This window comes from Watersipora subatra, chromosome 10 (genome assembly GCF_963576615.1).
Source record: "Watersipora subatra chromosome 10, tzWatSuba1.1, whole genome shotgun sequence".
NCBI lineage: Eukaryota > Metazoa > Bryozoa > Gymnolaemata > Cheilostomatida > Watersiporidae > Watersipora > Watersipora subatra.
Genome location: NC_088717.1, coordinates 260,264 through 281,694, shown reverse-complemented (window position 1 = coordinate 281,694; position 21,431 = coordinate 260,264). Strand labels below are relative to the sequence as shown.

General features: G+C 37.0%; 1 protein-coding gene across 1 annotated transcript; it reads left to right on the top strand.

Annotated features, from left to right (window-relative positions):
• Positions 1 to 308: 308 nt before the first annotated feature.
• LOC137407406 (palmitoyltransferase ZDHHC2-like) lies at positions 309 to 20,474 on the top strand. The gene is made up of 11 exons (XM_068094057.1): positions 309 to 497; positions 2,341 to 2,373; positions 2,786 to 2,880; positions 4,128 to 4,257; positions 5,603 to 5,672; positions 8,353 to 8,385; positions 11,813 to 11,933; positions 14,865 to 15,000; positions 17,253 to 17,382; positions 19,844 to 19,935; positions 20,046 to 20,474. Coding segments are annotated over exons 1-11 (954 nt in total). The 5' UTR covers positions 309 to 385; the 3' UTR covers positions 20,048 to 20,474.
• Positions 20,475 to 21,431: the final 957 nt, after the last annotated feature.

The window sequence follows — 21,431 nt, the reverse complement described above, 5'->3', positions numbered from 1 at the left end:
ACCAAATTATTTACATTCCGGTAGTGTATCTACTCCCTAGAAATTAATCATCGATATGCGATGTACGTACCCGATAGATTATTTTTATTAATTAGAAGTTGTGCACACCTGTGTTTAGAACCGTTTCCTTTCAGGCAGTCAAGAAGTAACTTTCCAAATAGGTACATATAAATGTACCTAAGCTATATTCGAAAGGGTCTTAGTCTTTTAGTATATAGCCTTCGTTCCAAACCATGCTCTGATAACCTCTGTCTAAATTGTCAAGGGGTCTGTTACATTGAGGTTAAAGCATTCTTGTGCCTGTGACGTCACTGATTTCCGAACAAGTAGTGGCACGGAAATATTTTGGACGTTCAAATGTGTTGATTTTTTCTTATTTAGTACAATGGTTTCTGCATTAGATTGCTGTTTTAAAACAACGAGATGGTTTCCTGTAGTTTTCATAGTGGCGGTCATTGGCTGGTCCTACTATGCCTACGTCGTCCAATTGATTGCGCGTAAGTACTAAGGATTGCTGTGGCGTTTGCTAGAACAACACTTGTTTGGGCATACTGCAGACAGAAGAATTATTGTAAAATAGTTAGTATTTGTAACAGAGGTATTATCATTCAATGATAATATACGTTTTTTTAAAGATGTAATATTTCTTTTGTCTGCCAGGAAAATCAGTCTACCAAATTTACACACTATCAAACGACGTTTTTCAACAGCTGCTAACTACAATTAGGCAGTTATTAAAACCGTTTATGCTGACACGAAAGGTATTATATTATTTGTAAAATTTATTTAAGAAGTCTGATTTTTATATGTTGGTTGCCAAGATCCTTGTGTTTATAGTTTGTGGTTTTAGCTTTTAATGTGCCCATTTTGTATGTACTAGGCTACTTCCTTGATTTAATTTACTTCACTAATGTGATAACTTAATAGTTGATGATTGATTGACAGGCTAGAAAAAGTTTGGTTTTCTAAAACTTCCAAAATAAACTTCCTGTGAGAATTCGCTACAGACGATAAGTGATTTCAGCATTGCAAAAAAAAAACAAACGAGTTACGTGTTTTGATTGAGCATTACTCAAATTAAATAGTTTGGAACGCTACAGTTTTTTTTGTCTAAATGACTCAAAATATTTCTTTTCATAAAAGTAGCTAACTGTTACATGTAATATTTTACGTTAAACACCTTGACTGACTTATAATTATCCACTGTAAAGAAAATCACTTGGGAGCTGTCAATAGGTCTTTTTGCATATCCCTTAAAATCTTTTGAACTAATTTATAGGTATAGGTGCTAGTATCACTTGTTCCTACATATTCCTTAATAGTTAAGCTGGTTTCATATTAGACAATCTGTTTATTAGATGCACATTACTTTCAATTCGGAATTTTTATTAGCCTACTTATATTCTTATAACCACAGCTAAACATTGAATTCACACATATACCTATTGAATGGTTCAAGTAGTCAGCACTAATGCATAAGTAAGACTATGTCTAGACTAAACATTGATGATGCATGAAATAACCAGTAATTCAATCATCACAATAAGGTAATATTTCTAAAAACATTGAGATAATGAACCAATGAGCTAATGAGATAATGAACCAATGAGCTAATTTCTGCTGTACACAAAATGAACTTGCCCTCCTAATCAGTTACACATTTACTCACCATATAGTCCACAACCATCTTGCTTGCCATATTCTAGCTCTACGTTAGCCGTAACACTAATTAAGTTTTTTTTTGTTTGTGTTGCTTGCTCTGATCAGGAAGTTATTTATTAGCAACGTTACAATAACTGATGAATCAAAGCACATTTGACCCGCTGATGTATAACCTTTGTATAACCTTTGACCTGCATAACTACTTCCTAAGTTCTGGTCTGGTTTTAGTCAATATTTCAAAAGCATTAGCCAATGTCATGAATAAGACATTCTATTTCAGATATTTTCTATTATTAATATTACTGTAATTCAATTGAATCTATATTATGTTATTTATTTTTTTGTCACTAAGGCAGCAACTGTTGCAAGATAATGACCTCATTGCTTGAATAACATTGAATTCATATTGAAACCGCCTACTGCTGATCAAGTACTGCTGATCAAGTACTGCTGATCAAGTACTGCTGATCAAGTACTGCTGATCAAGTACTGCTGATCAAGTACTGCTGATCAAGTACTGCTGATCAAGTACTGCTGATCAAGTATAATGACCGAAATGTTGCTCTTGAGCTGATGACAAGGATAATATTTACCTGTGATAAATAGCATACGTGAAGCTCGCATCATCTTTCATGTTCAACATAAACTATTCAAAACCTTTTACTTTGCATATTTTAGTTACAATCGCAGAGGAGAGCATGGCTGAAAAAGGTAAGAATGACACACTCTCATTATAAAAGATTGTCTGGTCATAGTTCAGAAGTTCGTGCTGATTTAATCTCCTTCATCTTGCTGACTTTGAAATTGCACATACATAGAAATGTTTACCATTTGTTAGATAATTTTCAAAAGCGCGGGTTTCCACGGATCTTTACCCTTGTAAGTAACTTTGACTTGTATCATATTCAAAGTTACTCATTAGACTTTTGACATGAAGAGTATTTAAGAATTAATTGTTCTTATCCAAGTAGTTAACATCAACCTTCTGGACTGGAAGCTTCCAAACAATCAGAGAGAACCTGCACCTTGGTCATGTTAAATGATTGTTTAGCTAGATTCAAGGGTACTGCCTGTCGTATGTACACAAGTAAAAATAAAGGTTGCACTCGCTGTTCTTTTGCAGTGATACTTGGCTTGCTTTACCACCCTATACTCTTCATGTTTCTATGGGCCTATTATAAGATAGTATACACAGAGCCGAAAGGGCCACCAATGCAGGTTTGTTCTCTGCCGCTACTCAGCTCTCCTTGTGTACGATCCTCTATTCTGTTTCTAATTCAAGACATGAAAGTTAGCATTGATTTTGAGTCTGTATTTAAATATTTATGTTTTGTTATGATATTTGACACCGAGTTACATACCATATGATAGGCTCTCCGTCAAAACTGCTCGTTTAGAATTGATGAGGATACATTATCCTGGCAACCCCATTCTGCACTCTCTTTCATATTCTCTAGGTTTGTATTTTGTAGATTTGGAATTGTGCACACATGCCATGTGTTTTTTTTGGACATTCGCGAGTTGCAAATTAATGCGCGCTCTTTGTTAAAAAAGATAAGGAATTTTACATCAGAAATCATAGCGCACTCCTGACTCCCTAAATTGAAATGGGAATGACTGAAGTATGAAAAATGTTTAAAATTGACTAGCTTCCGCGAACATTTATTGCAAAAGTATTATTCTTTCGCAAGTATGAAACGTTTGATAAAAATTTGTGAGCAACAAAACTCGCTTGTCTTGTGGACTATTACCGTTTCCATCTTGCATGACACAAAGTTGAGGATTCACCGCGCCATGGAAACGATCGCTATGTGAGTTATCATATCCTTCAGCTGAACACTCGGGTCAATGTCAGAATTTTTTATTTTGTAGCGTATGATTAATGTTGATCATTGTGTCAAAGTAAGCGCGTAACACATTAAAAGTAGGATCTTCCAACAAAATATATTGCAAAGTTCTGTTTTCATTGCCACTGTAAGTCGACCGACCTTGGGTAGCTTGAGTAGTAAAGATGATTGTCAGCAGGGCTGATATATATTGTAGACAGGGTGTTTATATTTACTGTATTTGTATTTGTCATAGCATATGACAGACACGTGTCATAAAATATTATGAACATTAATTGTTATGCTATGTGAGTGTATGTGTGAGATTTATTGCTCATATTGTATTGGCATGTATTTTTAGCTTTTATTAAATGTGTAAAGATACAAATAATGTACTTGATGTGGCTTCTTAGCCTGGTATCACCAGCTGTCGGAGAGGTGAGTTCATAATGCCTGACAGTAGTTAGATTCACTGTTACAGAACTTGGGCTCGGTTAATGTTACTGTAATGACGCTCTCGAAAACAGCATTAAACCTCTGTCCATCCTGTAGTTAGTAGCTTGCAGTACTGCTGAGATAAACCATTTACGGCTAAGTGTCTTTGCCTAGCCATTACAATGAAATGATGGTATTTTACAGTTTTATTTGACGACAGACCAGATAACTCCCTTGCTACAGGCGGAGTCAGATGATGATCGAGAGAAGGGAGCGGAGCTGTTAGAGCAGTACGTTAAACCACTGCCAGTATGCAGTCGTACTTTTAGCCAAGGCGAGTATACACTAGCGATGTAATATGACAGGAGTTCAATGGCGGATTGGCAAGTAAATCAATAAAATACTCATGCAGTAGCTTGAAAAGTGGATATTTTTGTCTGTTTGTTCCATTTCACTCAGAAGTACTATTCAAGTGTCCTAGGAGTTCCTGGTTGTGGTTAGTTTAAAGTTTTTCATCAATATTTTCCATCTTAATGTTTGTATTGGCATCCAACTCTGGTCATGTTATCTTCTGGGCCAGTCAACTGCTAGATTACCATAACAAGCGGGGAATGTTCTGACGCTGTATGAAGATTGAAAGTATAGTCAGTGAAGCCCAATCATACCCGCAAATATATTAGTTTGCTATTTCCCTTAATTAGTTCCCTTAATCATATCTCTGTTGGTATGTTTACTGATTGATGTATCATATCTCTGTTGGTATGTTTACTGATTGATGTATCATATCTCTGCTGGTATGTTTACTGATTGATGTATCATATCTCTGCTGGTATGTTTACTGATTGATGTATCATATCTCTGCTGGTATGTTTAATGGTTGATGTATCATATCCCTGCTGGTATGTTTAATGGTTGATGTATCATATCCCTGCTGGTATGTTTACTGATTGATGTATCATATCTCTGCTGGCATGTTTACTGATTGATGTATCATATCTCTGCTGGTATGTTTACTGATTGATGTATTATATCTCTGTTGGTATGTTTACTGGTTGATTTATCATATCTCTGCTGGTATGTTTACTGGTTGATGTATCATATCTCTGCTGGTATGTTTACTGATTGATGTATCATATCTCTGCTGGTATGTTTACTGATTAATGTATTATATCTCTGTTGGTATGTTTACTGGTTGATTTATCATATCTCTGTTGGTATGTTTACTGGTTGATGTATCATATCTCTGCTGGTATGTTTACTGATTGATGTATCATATCTCTGCTGGTATGTTTACTGATTGATGTATCATATTTCTGCTGGTATGTTTACTGGTTGATGTATCATATCTCTGCTGGTATGTTTACTGATTGATGTATCATATCTCTGCTGGTATGTTTACTGGTTGATTTATCATATCTCTGTTGGTATGTTTACTGATTGATGTATCATATCTCTGCTGGTATGTTTACTGATTGATGTATCATATCTCTGCTGGTATGTTTACTGATTGATGTATCATATCTCTGCTGGTATGTTTACTGATTGATGTATCATATCTCTGCTGGTATGTTTACTGATTGATTTATCATATCTCTGCTGGTATGTTTACTGATTGATGGTTGATGTATCATACCTCAGTCAGTCAGTCTTGAGCTCTCATGAACTGACACTGTTTGCAGGTGTGAGATACTGCGAGTTATGCAAGTGTCTAAAGCCTGATAGAGCTCACCACTGCTCCATATGTAAAAAGTAAGTAGACATTATTACACTTACACAGACATACTTACAGTAGTATAATGATACCTACTCTCAACACCTCTTTGTTTTAGTATTGTTATATTCTCCGCTCATCCTTTGGAGAATATTGTCTACTTTTTTCCCAATATGGTAGTATATTGTCCCACGACCAAACGAGCGGAGCGAAGTGTGGGAGTTTTTATGATAAATGCATGTGCACACAACTTACGAAAGTTATTCATCAACAATGAGACGAACCCTCGTCAAGAAATTTCATCAACAAATTTAAGCATCGTTATGTAAAGTCGTTAAAGTATAATAACGATACAAAACACATTTAAACCTATTTAAATATGTTACCAAGTCTTTGTAAACCATCGGTATTATCTTAAAACTTACCCATCTGATCGGATTATACACAAATAGACAGATTAATTTCAACGAAAATCGCCACAAAACACTTAAAAAGCTTGGTTTAATAAAAGTTAAGACCGAAAATTGAAACGCCGAGGGACAGATGATAGAACGATGAAGTCTTGCGCATTTCACGAAAAATTAACGTGCACTTTTCACCAGTCTATAGCATTGTTGAATTGCCGAAGGTTTTGACAATTAACATAAGAGTACAGAAATCGTTTCATTTTTGCCGATTTCAATTTTTCCATTTTCATTTGCCGACACATTTGAATACTTTCCCATTCTAACTGATGTCCAACGCAGTATAAGTAAAGCAAATGGTGATGATATTTTTTAACGTTTCTTATGAGATTGTTACAATAATTAATTATAAGTTTGGATGACTACAGAACAATGACTACGTAGTGCAGACTTTCTAAAAATCTAACACAGTGTAAGTAAAGGCATGACGATGATATTTTTTCTAACGGTTCTAATGAGATTATTGCAATAATTAAATATAAGTTTGGATGACTACAGGACAATGACTACGTAGTACAGATTTTCTAAAAATCTATTTAAATATCACAACTTCGTGATATTGTTAGCTATGCCGTTTTGAAATGTAAACAAAATTGTGCATTGGTTTTTTATTATTACTATATAAATAATATTGGTTATTCTAATAATATCAGTGCATTTTCCTTCTAATATTGGCCAATATTGCATTTTTTTTGCAGGAGGAGAGATATAAACATATAATCTTTTCCTTTCATTATTGCTATTTGTTGTATATAATAACACCCAGTACATTACAGCTACCATTGCAGTTATCCTATTTGACTGCTAATATTGCATTTCTCAACCATCAGTACCCTTTCTTTTTTCCAATATCACTTTGGTCGTGGGCTGTATGACAGTGGAATATCACTTTGGTCGTGGGCTGTATGACAGTGGAATATCACTTTGGTCGTGGGCTGTATGACAGTGGAATATCACTTTGGTCGTGGGCTGTATGACAGGGGAATATCACTTTGGTCGTGGGCTGTATGACAGTGGAATATCACTTTGGTCGTGGGCTGTATGACAGTGGAATATCACTTTGGTCGTGGGCTGTATGACAGGGGAATATCACTTTGGTCGTGGGCTGTATGACAGTGGAATATCACTTTGGTCGTGGGCTGTATGACAGTGGAATATCACTTTGGTCGGGGGCTGTATGACAGTGGAATATCACTTTGGTCGTGAGCTGTATGACTGTGGAATATCACTTTGGTCGTGGGCTGTATGACAGTGGAATATCACTTTGGTCGTGGGCTGTATGACAGTGGAATATCACTTTGGTCGTGGGCTGTATGACAGTGGAATATCACTTTGGTCGTGGGCTGTATGACAGTGGAATATCACTTTGGTCGTGGGCTGTATGACAGTGGAATATCACTTTGGTCGTGGGCTGTATGACAGTGGAATATCACTTTGGTCGTGGGCTGTATGACAGTGGAATTTCACTTTGGTCGTGGGCTGTATGACAGTGGAATATCACTTTGGTCGTGGGCTGTATGACAGTGGAATATCACTTTGGTCGTGGGCTGTATGACAGTGGAATATCACTTTGGTCGTGGGCTGTATGACAGTGGAATATCACTTTGGTCGTGGGCTGTATGACAGTGGAATATCACTTTGGTCGTGGGCTGTATGACAGTGGAATATCACTTTGGTCGTGGGCTGTATGACGGGGGAATTTCTAGTTATATTACGGTAAAATATGGTATTACATTGTTATACTCTGCGCTTATTGATAAATGAGGCTTGCCAGTGACATAGTTGTAGGTAGCCTTTGTGTAAGCCATTAATATTGATGATAAACAGATCTATTTTAGTAAAATTGTGGTGAACTGCCATAAGCACAAACATTGTGTTTGACACAAGCTTCATGCTGTGTCAACTTGAGGTATGGCACATTTGTTTTTGTTTTGCTTAATTTGTGAGCAACCTGTTTGATATTGGAAAGCTGTGGTGACTGTCAAGCTCGGCATTCTTCTCATCCTTTTCATGATAGATAAAAACAAGGCATGACTTTGAACCTGTTGATGTGTAACTAACTATATACAACCAGTGCAGGTATTATTCACAATGGAAATTTGGTTAAAAGGGAGAATCATGAAAATGATTCCCCCTGTAGATGTTTTAACGGGTTCATGAGGTCAAGGACCCAGTGAAATTGAGTTGTGTATAGCTAGCATTTTGGTAAGACGAGCATAATAATGAAGACAACTTGCATATTTATTTGTTGCAGATGCGTATTGAAGATGGATCATCACTGTCCATGGTATGTCCTACGAGTATTTGGTTCATGTCTGTCCATGGTATGTCCTACGAGTATTTGGTTCATGTCTGTCCATGGTATGTCCTACGAGTATTTGGTTCATGTCTGTCCATGGTATGTCCTACGAGTATTTGGTTCATGTCTATATTGATATGCAGTCAAACCTTGACATTTAATATTTTAAAACTGTCATACATTTTAGCAAATATTCCTATAAGCATGCACCGTATTTTGTTTAAATCATTTTATAGATAAAAAAATAAAAACTTTTGTTATCTAGTTTTATGTAAAGGATTTGAAGAAATGAATTAGATAAAACTGTGTAAACAAAGTAAGGTGTAAAAAGGTAAATTATATGTAATTATGTAATGTCATTCTATGATTATTTTGTTTCGACTACTACCTCTCGCACTGGTCTTCTGTGATGCGGATTTTAAAACTGCAAGGAAAGTATAACACACTGTTTAATATTATTTGAACAGTGAGAAACAAACTATGTAATGAATAACTGCATGTACCGTGAAACCTCCAATTGAATGCCATGGCGCTCTATTTTTAAACCTTTTCCCTATAATGGTGGTCAAATAGAAATGGGGTTCAAATAGAGGTTGACATTGTATTTTTCAAATATTTTGTCCGAATTTTGGGAAGATAAATTTAGCTTTTTACAGACGCAGCAAATGTCGCCTATATTTTGCCCGTCTCTTTCCGGTGGAGCGATATTAAACCTATTAAACATTTTGGATGCAATAAATCTGCTAACTTACCTCCAACTTGTCAGAGATCTCCTAATAAATATGCATTGAGAAACCGAGAAATATTTATATCGGCTGATATCTATTGCTTGCAATTAACCTGCGATAATATTATAGCCTGCGTCCTGCTTTGCAATATGTTGGAGCTTTAAATTGTTATTGCATTCTAAATTTGAAGACATATCTTTGTTTCATATCTATATTTACTTGTATTTACCCTTTATGTTGCATAAAAACTCATTGCACTCATTGATATGTTTGCTACAGTTTTCAGCCAAAACTAGCTTTTCATGTGCAGCAGAAGAGGAGTTACGAGCATCGATCTATTGTAAGATCAGATTACTGCAATGATGCTATCAAATATTATGCTATAAATCTGCAAATTTATAAGTTATATAATGATAATCTATCAAACGCCACAAATATATATTCATGAGCAAGTGACAAACGACCCACACTTATGTTACATGCAGAAACAAAAATAGCGTTTTTAAAACAAAAATATTTCCATCGTTTGCTTTGCCGATCGAGTTTGGACTGTTGCCTTTGATGGAACGAACATCTGGTTGTTCAATGCATTCCGTAATGTCTTCTGACCTCAACTCTTCTTCTGTACTGCTGAGCTACTCGATATTAGCGTCCAAACAATTTTTTGGCAGAGCAAAACTCTTACGCATTGCATTTGTGCTAAATGCAATGCGTAAAAGTTTTGCTCGCAAACGTAACCTTCGGCTTAAAACTAGTCGTTCGTCTACCATCATAAATGTAAACTGTTTTTTATATACATTTGCTTCAAAGTTTCAAGGCCGCGTTAAACAAGGAACTACTATTAGCCTGTGACAGTTACTAAAGCACATCAATTATATTAGTACATTTATCATATATTTCAGTACTTCAGAGTCTTGGCTTTCGAATCAGCCTATATTAAATACACAAAGAATAATAGAACTATGAAATGGGTGTCAAAAGTATGTCCTGCCATAAAAAAGCACTTGGTTGTGGTTCCCACAATGTGATGTCATAGTTAGCATTTAGCCTTAGGTCATCAATCCCTTTCGTTGCCATTGAGGCTGCGCTTTTCTGTGACAATTGGTGCTCTTAAACCCAGAGAGCGCTAATAATAGACTAGGATTCTAGATAATCACCAATGCCCGGGGATTGTGCTAACGCCCCACCAATACAAACACATGTTCTGAGCTAATAGATTTCGGGTGATTGTAGAAGTAGTTGCTGTTGTAGTAATATTTTTATCTGAAGAATTCGTATCGCTTTCCATGTTGCTTTCTAAATATGATTATGCTTCAATAAATATACTGTTGTTGATAAAGTTAATGAAATTACATCGATTAAAGTGTGACCTGCAGTGGCGTGGCCCTAGGACTATATGTGAATTGCACTCTCGCGAGATCAAGCAATGCTTGAAATTAATTAGCCTCAGTCATGCCTCTCAACATCACAATAAAAAGAGAGGACTAGTGCATAATATCATCGGGAAAACATAGTACGGTGCTTGGAATCTGAGCTATTTATCATTGAAATAATCTGTACATGGAGAGCTAATGACACTGATTCCTTTGTCATCTTCATTGGTTTTCTGGAGTTGTCCTACCTTTGCCTACCACTAGCGTCATTATCGTAGTTGATAAATAAGTGGTAAGAGCATACAACAATGAATATGAAAATTATGACATTATAATTTGCGAGCCTTTGCTATCGAACATTTCTGTGGTAGAGCTCTGGGGAAATCCTATAAACACCAACCAATATTTGTCTCACCATGTTAAACAATGGCTCATTTGAAAGCCAAGATATTGAAGAACCTTAAAAGCTAAAACAATAATGATATAATTGATGTACTCTAATTATTTTTATGGCCTTGCTTTCAAAGTTTTAACGGAAAAAGGGGAAATGCTTTGGAGTTGGACAATGAGGGAATTGATTGTTATCGATGTAAATTGTAAAGGATTCATTATTATTACGATTTTGTGGACTCTTTTCTACTGATCACTTGATATTATGGGTTCATAAAGATCAAAGTTTGTCCAAGTGGCGGTCAAATAGAAGTGGCGTTCACATAGAGGTGGCATTCAATTAGAGGTTTTACGGTATATATGTACTTGTATATGTAGTAATATATGAGACTGTGATATAGTGATATACATAACTGTGATATAGTGATATACATAACTGTGATATAGTTATATACATAACTGTAATATAGTGATATACATAACTGTAATATAGTGATATACATAACTGTGATATAGTGATATACATAACTGTGATATAGTGATATGCATAACTGTGATATAGTGATATACATAAATGTGATATAGTGATATACATAACTGTGATATAGTGATATATATATATATATATATATATTTTGTGCAATCAGTTGATGGTAAGTTGAGTTTTTACTTTATCTTAGCAACTGCAACCTTGTGTTGCTGTTCACTCGTCTAACCATGTGCTTTCAAATTGCCCAGCGTTCTGCTTTTGTCCGGTATCAAAATAGCTAAAGGGTAGACGTTTTGCTGCACAAATCAGTCTGATCCATAAACAGTCAACTATAGAACTACCTTGGCCTCCTAATATTTCAATTGTATTTGTTTATTTGTTGTTGCAGCTATCTCTCTCTTTCTCTCTAGTTTTTGTTAATTGTTCTGTTGCAGGGTTAACAATTGCGTTAGCTTCATCAATTACAAGTTCTTTTTCCTCTTCCTGTTCTACGCTGAAATCTACTGTCTATTTGTGGCATTCACAGATCTCAAATACTTTATAGCGCTCTGGGCGGTAAGTAGAGCTCAATGTCGCTCACAATTGATCATGTGTGATTGTCTTTTATTTTTTGTAATTAAGAGTGGACAACTCTTATTGCTACTAGTTTTCAGGGATTTTAATTACAAAACTTTGGTAACCTAACAATCACTGGTAGGAGTAAGAAGTGCAGGATTAATGGTCTCTTATATATAAGTCCATTATATACACTGAAGACAACTTGGCATTACGAGTACCTACCCAGCATGCCATCTGTACACTTGTAACTTGGCATTATGAGCACCTAGACAGCATGCCATCTGTACACTTGTAACTTGGCATTATGAGCACATACACAGCATGTCATCTGTACACTTGTAACTTGGCATTATGAGTACCTACCCAGCATTCCATCTGTACATGCGTAGTATGTCATTATGAGCACCTACACAGCATGTCATATGTACACTTGTAACTTGGCATTATGAGTACCTACCCAGCATGCCATCTGTACACTTGCAACTTGGCATTATGAGCACCTACACAGCATGTCATCTGTACATACATAACTTGGTATGAACACCGACACCACATGCCATCTGTACATGCGCAGTATGATATTATGAACACCCACACAGCATGCCATCTGTACATGTGTAGTATGGCATTATGAGTACCCACACAGCATGCCATCTGTACATGAGTAGTATGTCATTATGAGCACCTACACAGCATGTCATATGTACACAAGTAACTTGGCATTATGAGCACCTACACAGCATGTCATATGTACACTTGTAACTTGGCATTATGAGCACCTACACAGCATGCCATCTGTACATGCGTAGTATGTCATTATGAGCACCTACACAGCATGCCATCTGTACATGCGTAGTATGTCATTATGAGTGCCTACCCAGAATGCCATATGTACACAAGTAACTTGGCATTATGAGCACCTACACGGCATGCCATTGTGAATATATTCTCTACATGCTGTCATATCAATTGCTGCTTGCTGATCTAATTGTTGACGACTAATGTATTAACTATATTCTATGCTTGTGACCATGTCAATATCAACGCCTATATACATGTATCCATGTATGGGTCTTGGGGTTCTGGTGTCTTCAAAGTGTGTTGTTTTAAATGCTTTAATATGCACATCCATGTAACTAGTTGGGTTTTAGAAGTATGGTATGCCCACAAATCTTCAATTTATAGGCCACTAGCCACCCTTTTACTAATCTGTTCTGATGTTGCAGGACAAATAACTGTGTTGGACATAACAACTATAACATGTTTGTCTTGTTCCTTGTCTACGCCCTCCTCTACTGCTCCTTTATAAGCCTCGTCTCCTCTAGATCCGCTCTCTCTATGTACCTGGGAACTCGCTTTGTGAGTTTCTCACCCTCTCAGCATTCACTGGGGTTTTTGTTAAGATTTGTTAAGTGTAGCCAGTGATTGTCGGTGTAACCTTTTTAATTGTTTGGAATGGTACGGTAGAGTTCAGTCTCTTTTATATGAAAAACAACTATTTTGTTGATTCTAATGGAATTTTTGTGTGTATCAAATCGAAAATTAATCAAATTGTTGTGTGTATATATTAATAGGTTTTTCAAAGTACAATGACAGCATAATTCTACAAACTTTGGTAACAAAGATATATCTGTATAATTTCTCAACAAGCATGTTATTGTATTTTGAATATTCCCAATTAAAATGGTTGAATTTCTTTATTGTAATAATTAAGGGGTTTTCTCTGAATTAGTAATATTTTACATATTTGACTCATGAGGATTTCAAGACATATCAATATTAAGTTCATTGTATAGTTGTGGGAGGTTCATTTCCTAGTGAAAAATGATATTGCTAAGTAAATTGCAAAAGTTATTCGAAAGGAATTCAACTGAGCATATGTAAAGGATGCACTTAAAGTTGAGAAAGTGCCAGATGGCTGCTTTAAAGATGGCTGCTATGAAGATGGCCGCTATAGTTTGCTGACAAAGATTCATCCATGAGTTCGCTTGTTTTCACTTTAAACCTACACTATTTTCCTCGTAGCATAACCTCATGGAAACTTATTTATTGCACCAACTATTGTCTGTAGGAGCAGAGAGACCGGAGAGATTGTTATTTTTAGATGATATAATTTTCACTAGTAAAGCAACGTAGATGAGTCACAAAGTAGTATCTTTTTGTGTTGCTAATTGCAGCCTGAACCTAACTCAACCGACTCAATGTCTCTACAATTCAATAGCACCACCACCTCATTTGTAGTAAATATGGTCCAATATAGTCTTTGATTACTTCTGAAGACCCGTATTGATCTGTTTTGCTAATAGCTTAACATCAGCAGCTTGGGCTTTGTATTTTCTGTTTCCTTAACTTATTAATAAGGCTTATATTTCAATCTTAGTATTCCATGGTCTTTAGCCTTGCTAGCTAGGATAAATGACAAATTATTAGTAGTAGCCTGAAGTCGGTACGAATAGGTTCAAATCTGCAATACTCTGAAACCATACACGCTGGCTGCACTTTACCACCTGCTATCTTGTGTCATAGTACTACGTCTAGCTGCCAAGGCTTTCACATCGATTTCCTGCATCGCTTAATCATTGATCACACTCATCGAATATAATGAAATATTTTTGTCCAGTATGTCTAGTAATTCCTGGACATAATTTCACTGCCATTGATGTAGGTAGAGGCTGTATGCCACTTGGCAATCAAAGAAGACGTGCATTAGGTGAATCGCTCTAATTTAGTATCATAAGCGGGGCTATTATGTCTCTAGTCTCTTCAGCCGGAAAGTTTCTTCTTTGTATATTTTTGTGGCCTGTTTGGTAGCTGAGGAAAACAGATGTTAAGTTTTGGTTTGCTAGTGTGCTGTCGTAATATTACTAGTTTCTGCACTATTTGGATTCTTTCAGAACCGATCATGTTAAACTCTTTTTTCTTTTCTAGAGCCGACGTGGACCGTCCTTGGATATGAACTTTCACGTTCTCTTTCTCTTCATAGTAGCCATTATGTTTGCATTCTCCGTGTTTGGACTTCTCAGTTACCATATCTACCTTATACTGAGAAACCAAAGTACTTTAGGTAAGTATAACTATTTAACTTTGGAGGCTGTTCAGGACGTACGGTGTTGTTTCAATCTCGAGTCAAGTACACATATCTTAATTTTCTAATATTTTGGCATGTTCACACATATGGTTGCCCTGCTTATTGTATCCAAGGATTAAATACGTACTTTAATGTCTACAATGTAAATGCTAGGGTCTGTTGCCAAGACAACTTTCTGTAGTCTCATCACATGTAGTGACGCTAGTTTATTGTGCTTTTCAGAGACTGTAATCAACTGTGTTATGGCGCTCGCTAACTTTGTGCAATTTTACAATCAATAGAACTGCTAAATTTTTCATGTTCAACCAGATGGGTTCAAGTATTAATGTGCCGAAAAAGGGATTTTCCCACTTTTAGTTTATTTATAAATATGAATATATATAAAAATGTGGGTGTCTGTCTGTCTGTCGTTATGTATGTCCAGTTATAGCAAAGTTTTGGGAACAGAAAAAACTACTTCGTACTGGAATTGAACTCGGAAAACCTGTTCTGGCAAAAAGGCTTCCCAGAACGGGTTTTCCATGTTTTTCACTACACCTCGCAATCTAATTGCCATACTAAGGAATAATTGGGCACATACTTATGACACCTGTCAATCTTTAATGGCAATTGGTTAAAATACCCATGCTAGCACCTTTGAACTAATTTACTGAAAAAAAAACTTTGCTGAAAGGAAAGTATGTGCCCAGACTTCCCCAAAATGCTATATATATATATATATATATATATATAAGCGTATGTATATATATATAAGCGTATGTATATATATATAAGCGTATGTATATATAGCATAAACATAATTAAACTTATAGCACACACAGAAATAAACGCCTTGACTTAAAAGTTAGAATGATGAATGTTATGTATGTTGAGTGACAATAAATTTTCTGTGCAAAAACTTTTCATTACCTGTGCAACGCCGGGCGTTCAACTAGTATGAAATATTGTTCAAATTCCCAGCTGTAGGTTTTGGGAAACATTTTCATAGGAAGCAGTAAAAATGTAGAGTCAGCAGAGTTTGAATGGAGCGTCATTTAGAAAGTGGGACAAAGAAATTAAATCTGAGTTGAGTTTGACGTGAAAACATGTTCGTTCTACAAATGACAATGACTCGGTTTCACATAGTGCCATGCTCTGCCATGCTCGATGCTCGGTGATAGTAAATTTGCTGTCAGCTGCCATCTCCTGATTAATTAAACTCTACATAGAGAACAGCCATGCTTTAGCCGTGATAGTTTTATTGATATTTCTCAGCGAACAAGTACATTAGACTTGCACGTGTTTACATTTGTGTAGGTCATTAGGTCATTACAACGCTGATCGCTGTGAACTCTCTATTGTCATTCACAGCTGTTTGTCTATAAATGCTTATTGACTGGAGTTGCACTTCCTTGACCAGCATTTGCTAATTGATTAGCTGTAATATTACTCTATCGGTTTGATACCTTTGTAAAATTGACAGTAGTTCACTGTCCTCCGTAATGAAGAGTTCGTTCCGGATAAGCTGATGCTCTAAAGGTCAAAGTTCAATTAACGCTGACAATAGATGAGTAGTAATATTCAGCATATTCCCTCAATTCTTACTGCAGCTTCTCCTCATTCTTCTCTTGTGTGATATCACGGCATCACCAATTTATCATGAATTGATGCCATGCAGCTATGTGGTCATGTGATGGGCACTAACAGAGACAGATTTCTGTACTCTGTAGTTCACCGTGTTATTGAAGTATTTACACGACTATCACTGGCATAATAGTGTAGTAGTCAAGAATAAGTCTTTATCAATGATAAGCGTCAGTATAATATTTATTATTAAATGTCATTTTGTGTCACTAATTGCTGCTAAAAAGCTTGAGCTATTTGACTCCATACGGAGAGAGCGCAACTTCTATTAACTAAGCACTTTGACACACCATCCTCCAGTGCAATGACTCACTTTCATACGCTTGACAACCTGTTAAACCATTGATTGGTTTTAATTCTGATTTTATTCTTAAAATATCTCTTGTTATTTTTTGTTTTACAGCTTCAAGTTGTGGTCTTTTACCATAATTTCATCAGTCCACATTCTTGTGCAGCCAATTCTTCTATCGCTACTGATAGTGTGTTCCTTTCACCCATACATTGTGGTCGGTCTCTTCGGAAGCATACCCCTTGTTGCTACAAACCTTCAGTTGTCAGAGCTGACATCCAATTAACATTGAAGAGTTGGAACGTTATATTTGTAGAGTCATTTAGGCCTCCTGTATTGAAGAATCTCGGCCCTGACAAGCACGTCTTTGACCTTGGCAAGAAGAGGAACTGGAGGGAAGTATTTGGAGATAACCCGAAGCTTTGGTTTTTGCCAGTTGTATCTTGGTAAGTGATGGATATGTTATGTTACAGCCTTCCTCGCACTACTTTTGAGACACATTACTCGATAGCTGTGCCCTCCTGTCAGTTCTTGACAAGTGCATTTCTTGTAAGAGATTTTGTGTTGTCCAAAGGCAAATTTTCATGGTCTGATAGCTGTTGTGTCACTGATAAAATGTGCATGCTTATTATACTTGCTTCCTAGCCCACATTGAAATTCATTTGGACAGAAAGATAAGCCTGGGTGTGCTATGAATACAGTAGAAAGGTGACTCTCTTCCCTGCTGTCATACACATACAGCTGCAGCTTGCTGTCGGCTGTGCTTGAAGACTATGGCTGTGCTAGTATGGGGCACCAGCAGTTCTTTGCCTCTATGCTAGTGTTCAACGCTTTTTCTGATAACACCGGCTCATATACAATAAACTTACTAACATAGGTGATGTTTTAGTTACTTGAGCAGTAAAAACTTTACAAATGTTGGTCCTAGCTGAGAAAAAATGATGTGAAAATATTGTGAGAGGTGGAAACAAGTTTGATCTAATCGGTGAACTATACAATGGAAATTCTTGAACAAATTACATAATCTATTTACTTTCTATGGTAATCCTATTTCTATGATAATGCTGACAAGTCATAGCGGAGAGTTGTCACCTCTCGCTTAAGTTTTCTAGATCATATCATTAATTATGCTAGCCCTAGTCTACCACTGAGAGTGCCAATGTATCACTTACCAAAATCACTTCTATGGAACGGGCAGTGTTGTGCCATTGACTAGGGTTAGTTATTTTATCGTTGTCCATGTTTTTGAAGATCTGTGTGCAAGACATCCTCTTTTCACCATAGTTCAAGGTTAACTATTGAATTTGCTATCTTAATTTTTTCCATCAAGAGGATGCTATACGCTTCAATGAAATACATAAATTTGTCTGCCAGCAGATGCTTTGGCACATTAAAGGACACGCAATGTTGCCTCTATAGATGATGGTAGACTACACATTTGGTTATTGGCCCAATGCAATGGATAATGTCTATCACAGTCGACCATCTCTGGGCAGTGACTTTCAGGGATTACGATTTAGCTGAAGTCTGAAAAGGTTGCCCGATTTTAGTAATGGAAGTTGTGCTCACCTGCTGTATAATATATCATATTTGACACGAATGATTCATCCATGTTATTTACCAAGTGTAAGAGCATTATGTAGTATATCCATGGTCTATGTATCTATTTGATTTGATCTAAAGGAGCATAATAATATTCCAGATATCTGCCAATTCCAACTCTGGTCAAGTTGGGTCGCTGTGCCTAGCCATATCTGCTTGGTGGGCCAGATATCTGCCAATTCCAACTCTGGTCAAATTGGGTCACTGTGCCTAGCCATATCTGCTTGGTGGGCCAGAGATCTGCCAATTCCAACTCTGGTCAAGTTGGGTCGCTGTGCCTAGCCATATCTGCTTGGTGGGCCAGATATCTGCCAATTCCAACTCTGGTCAAGTTGGGTCGCTGTGCCTAGCCATATATGCTTGATGGGCCAGATATCTGCCAATGCCAACTCTGGTCAAGTTGGGTCACTGTGCCTAGCCATATCTGCTTGGTGGGCCAGATATCTGCCAATTCCAACTCTGGTCAAGTTGGGTCGCTGTGCCTAGTCATATCTGCTTGGTGGGCCAGATATCTGCCAATTCCAACTCTGGTCAAGTTGGTTCGCTGTGTCTAACCATATCTGCTTGGTGGGCCAGATATCTGCCAATTCCAACTCTGGTCAAGTTGGGTCACTGTGCCTAGCCATATATGCTTGATGGGCCAGATATCTGCCAATGCCAACTCTGGTCAAGTTGGGTCACTGTGCCTAGCCATATCTGCTTGGTGGGCCAGATATCTGCCAATTCCAACTCTGGTCAAGTTGGGTCGCTGTGCCTAGCCATATCTGCTTGGTGGGCCAGATATCTGCCAATTCCAACTCTGGTCAAGTTGGTTCGCTGTGTCTAACCATATCTGCTTGGTGGGCCAGATATCTGCCAATTCCAACTCTGGTCAAGTTGGGTCGCTGTGCCTAGCCATATATGCTTGATGGGCCAGATATCTGCCAATGCCAACTCTGGTCAAGTTGGGTCACTGTGCCTAGCCATATCTGCTTGGTGGGCCAGATATCTGCCAATTCCAACTCTGGTCAAGTTGGGTCGCTGTGCCTAGCCATATCTGCTTGGTGGGCCAGATATCTGCCAATTCCAACTCTGGTCAAGTTGGTTCGCTGTGTCTAACCATATCTGCTTGGTGGGCCAGATATCTGCCAATTCCAACTCTGGTCAAGTTGGTTCGCTGTGTCTAACCATATCTGCTTGGTGGGCATGCAACTCCAGACATTTCATTTGTGTATTGCACTCCGTGAATTCACTTGATTACTTCATTTGTATACTGTATGAGGGAAGTTGATGTTATATCTGGTTATTTGTTATTGCCTGTTTCAGCAAAGGTGATGGAGTCACGTATCCTAGTCGCTATGACCACCAGATACCAAGCTACAACAGCCTGGAAAATGGCCGCAACACGCTTGTCCCCTGTTAGTACTACTGCTGTTCTCTCTCTTTCTTGCACCGTGAGCTGTTTGTGTCAACAATGTTCAGCTTAGCAACTATCTCCCTGTGCCTTAATATTGCTTATTTGTTTTAGAGAGTTGGCAGTGACAGTATAAGGAACGACTAGCTCATGACCCGTCATGCCCAGGGAACTTGAGCTAATCAACACCATTATAGTGTTAATAGAGTCTGTAATGTTCATTAATGTTTTATTTTTCTACTTTGTTTCTATGTAGCGAGGCACATACTTATGACAGGGAACATTGATAATGCCTCGCGTGTATACTGTGATTTATTTTTTGAAAATGTTAAATATACCATCTATATATCAGTGTCTACGCGCATATGTGTTGGTATATTTACTACTGCTCTGAACATGTGTGAGCCACTATCTCATCTTCATAATAATATTTCTCTCATTGAATTTGTGTTACGCTGTCCTACATCTCTAGAATGCTTAGCTGAGCACCTTATTTTATCACATTTTTCACCTTCATTCGTTAATACAAGTATGTAACTCGCACTATCAGACAGCTTCCTATTGGTTGCTTTATGAAAACATTCACACTAAACACTTAACCTGTACTAACCAGTGCGAGTCAATAATAATTGCTGTATATTAATGATAAGGCTCCTGATTGGAGATTCCTTGCTTGGCTGCAGGCCTTGGTGAACATTTATGAAGAGACTAGCATTTGCATGTGATAATGCTTTATTTGATGGAAACAATGTGAATATAGTGACTAAATTACAATTCATGTGCCTAGGCTTATATATATATATATTTCTCAAAGTATGTTTTATGTATGTATGTCGTGCCTGTATTCCGGCTATAGCTATTAAAGTTTTGTTATAAGAATCCGTACCAAAAAATATTTGATCTCGGACCCTGCCGTTCACCAGCTCGACGGCCTACACAATACACCACAGAGAATCAGCTTTAGTTTACCGATATAAGTTGCTATATGATAGCACATACCCAACAGCTTTGCATACCACACAGGGTGATTGCGTAAGCAAGTGATTGTCATTAGTTGGGTTGCAAAGTTTTCCATTGGCAATCTGCTAGGCTAATAGTGAGTGGCAGGCAAATCTCATTGTTTATAAACTGATTTTTAATACTCTGGCAAAGCTGGGTACTACAGCTAGTATATTATAATTGAAACTCTCCATATGACAGTTTCACATGTTTATTTATATAAGTATTGTACCGATTTGTAAATGACTACTCCCAGTATAGACTTAAACATTGTCTATAGCTGATGGCTTCAAAGCTACCTATTGGTTTGTTTCTATATCTATGTATGATTTAAAGCTTGAAGCGCTCTGTCAATGTAGCACCATAATATATCTATAATATTGTTGAGACAGCCTTTGTGATACAATACTTAGTCGTAATTGCTATTACATTACTACTATAAAACATTTTCTTCATCATTGAGGCTCTAGCATAACCCAAATGAAATTGATAAATATGAAT

Excerpts from the sequence above, each read along its gene's own strand:
- LOC137407406 (XM_068094057.1), top strand. The coding sequence starts at position 386 with ATGGTTTCTGCATTAGATTGCTGTTTTAAAACAACGAGATGGTTTCCT. Across the intron at positions 2,881-4,127 it reads CGAAAGGGCCACCAATGCAG|TTTTATTTGACGACAGACCA; the intron begins GTTTGTTCTCTG and ends GGTATTTTACAG. Across the intron at positions 15,001-17,252 it reads GAGAAACCAAAGTACTTTAG|AGTCATTTAGGCCTCCTGTA; the intron begins GTAAGTATAACT and ends TTATATTTGTAG.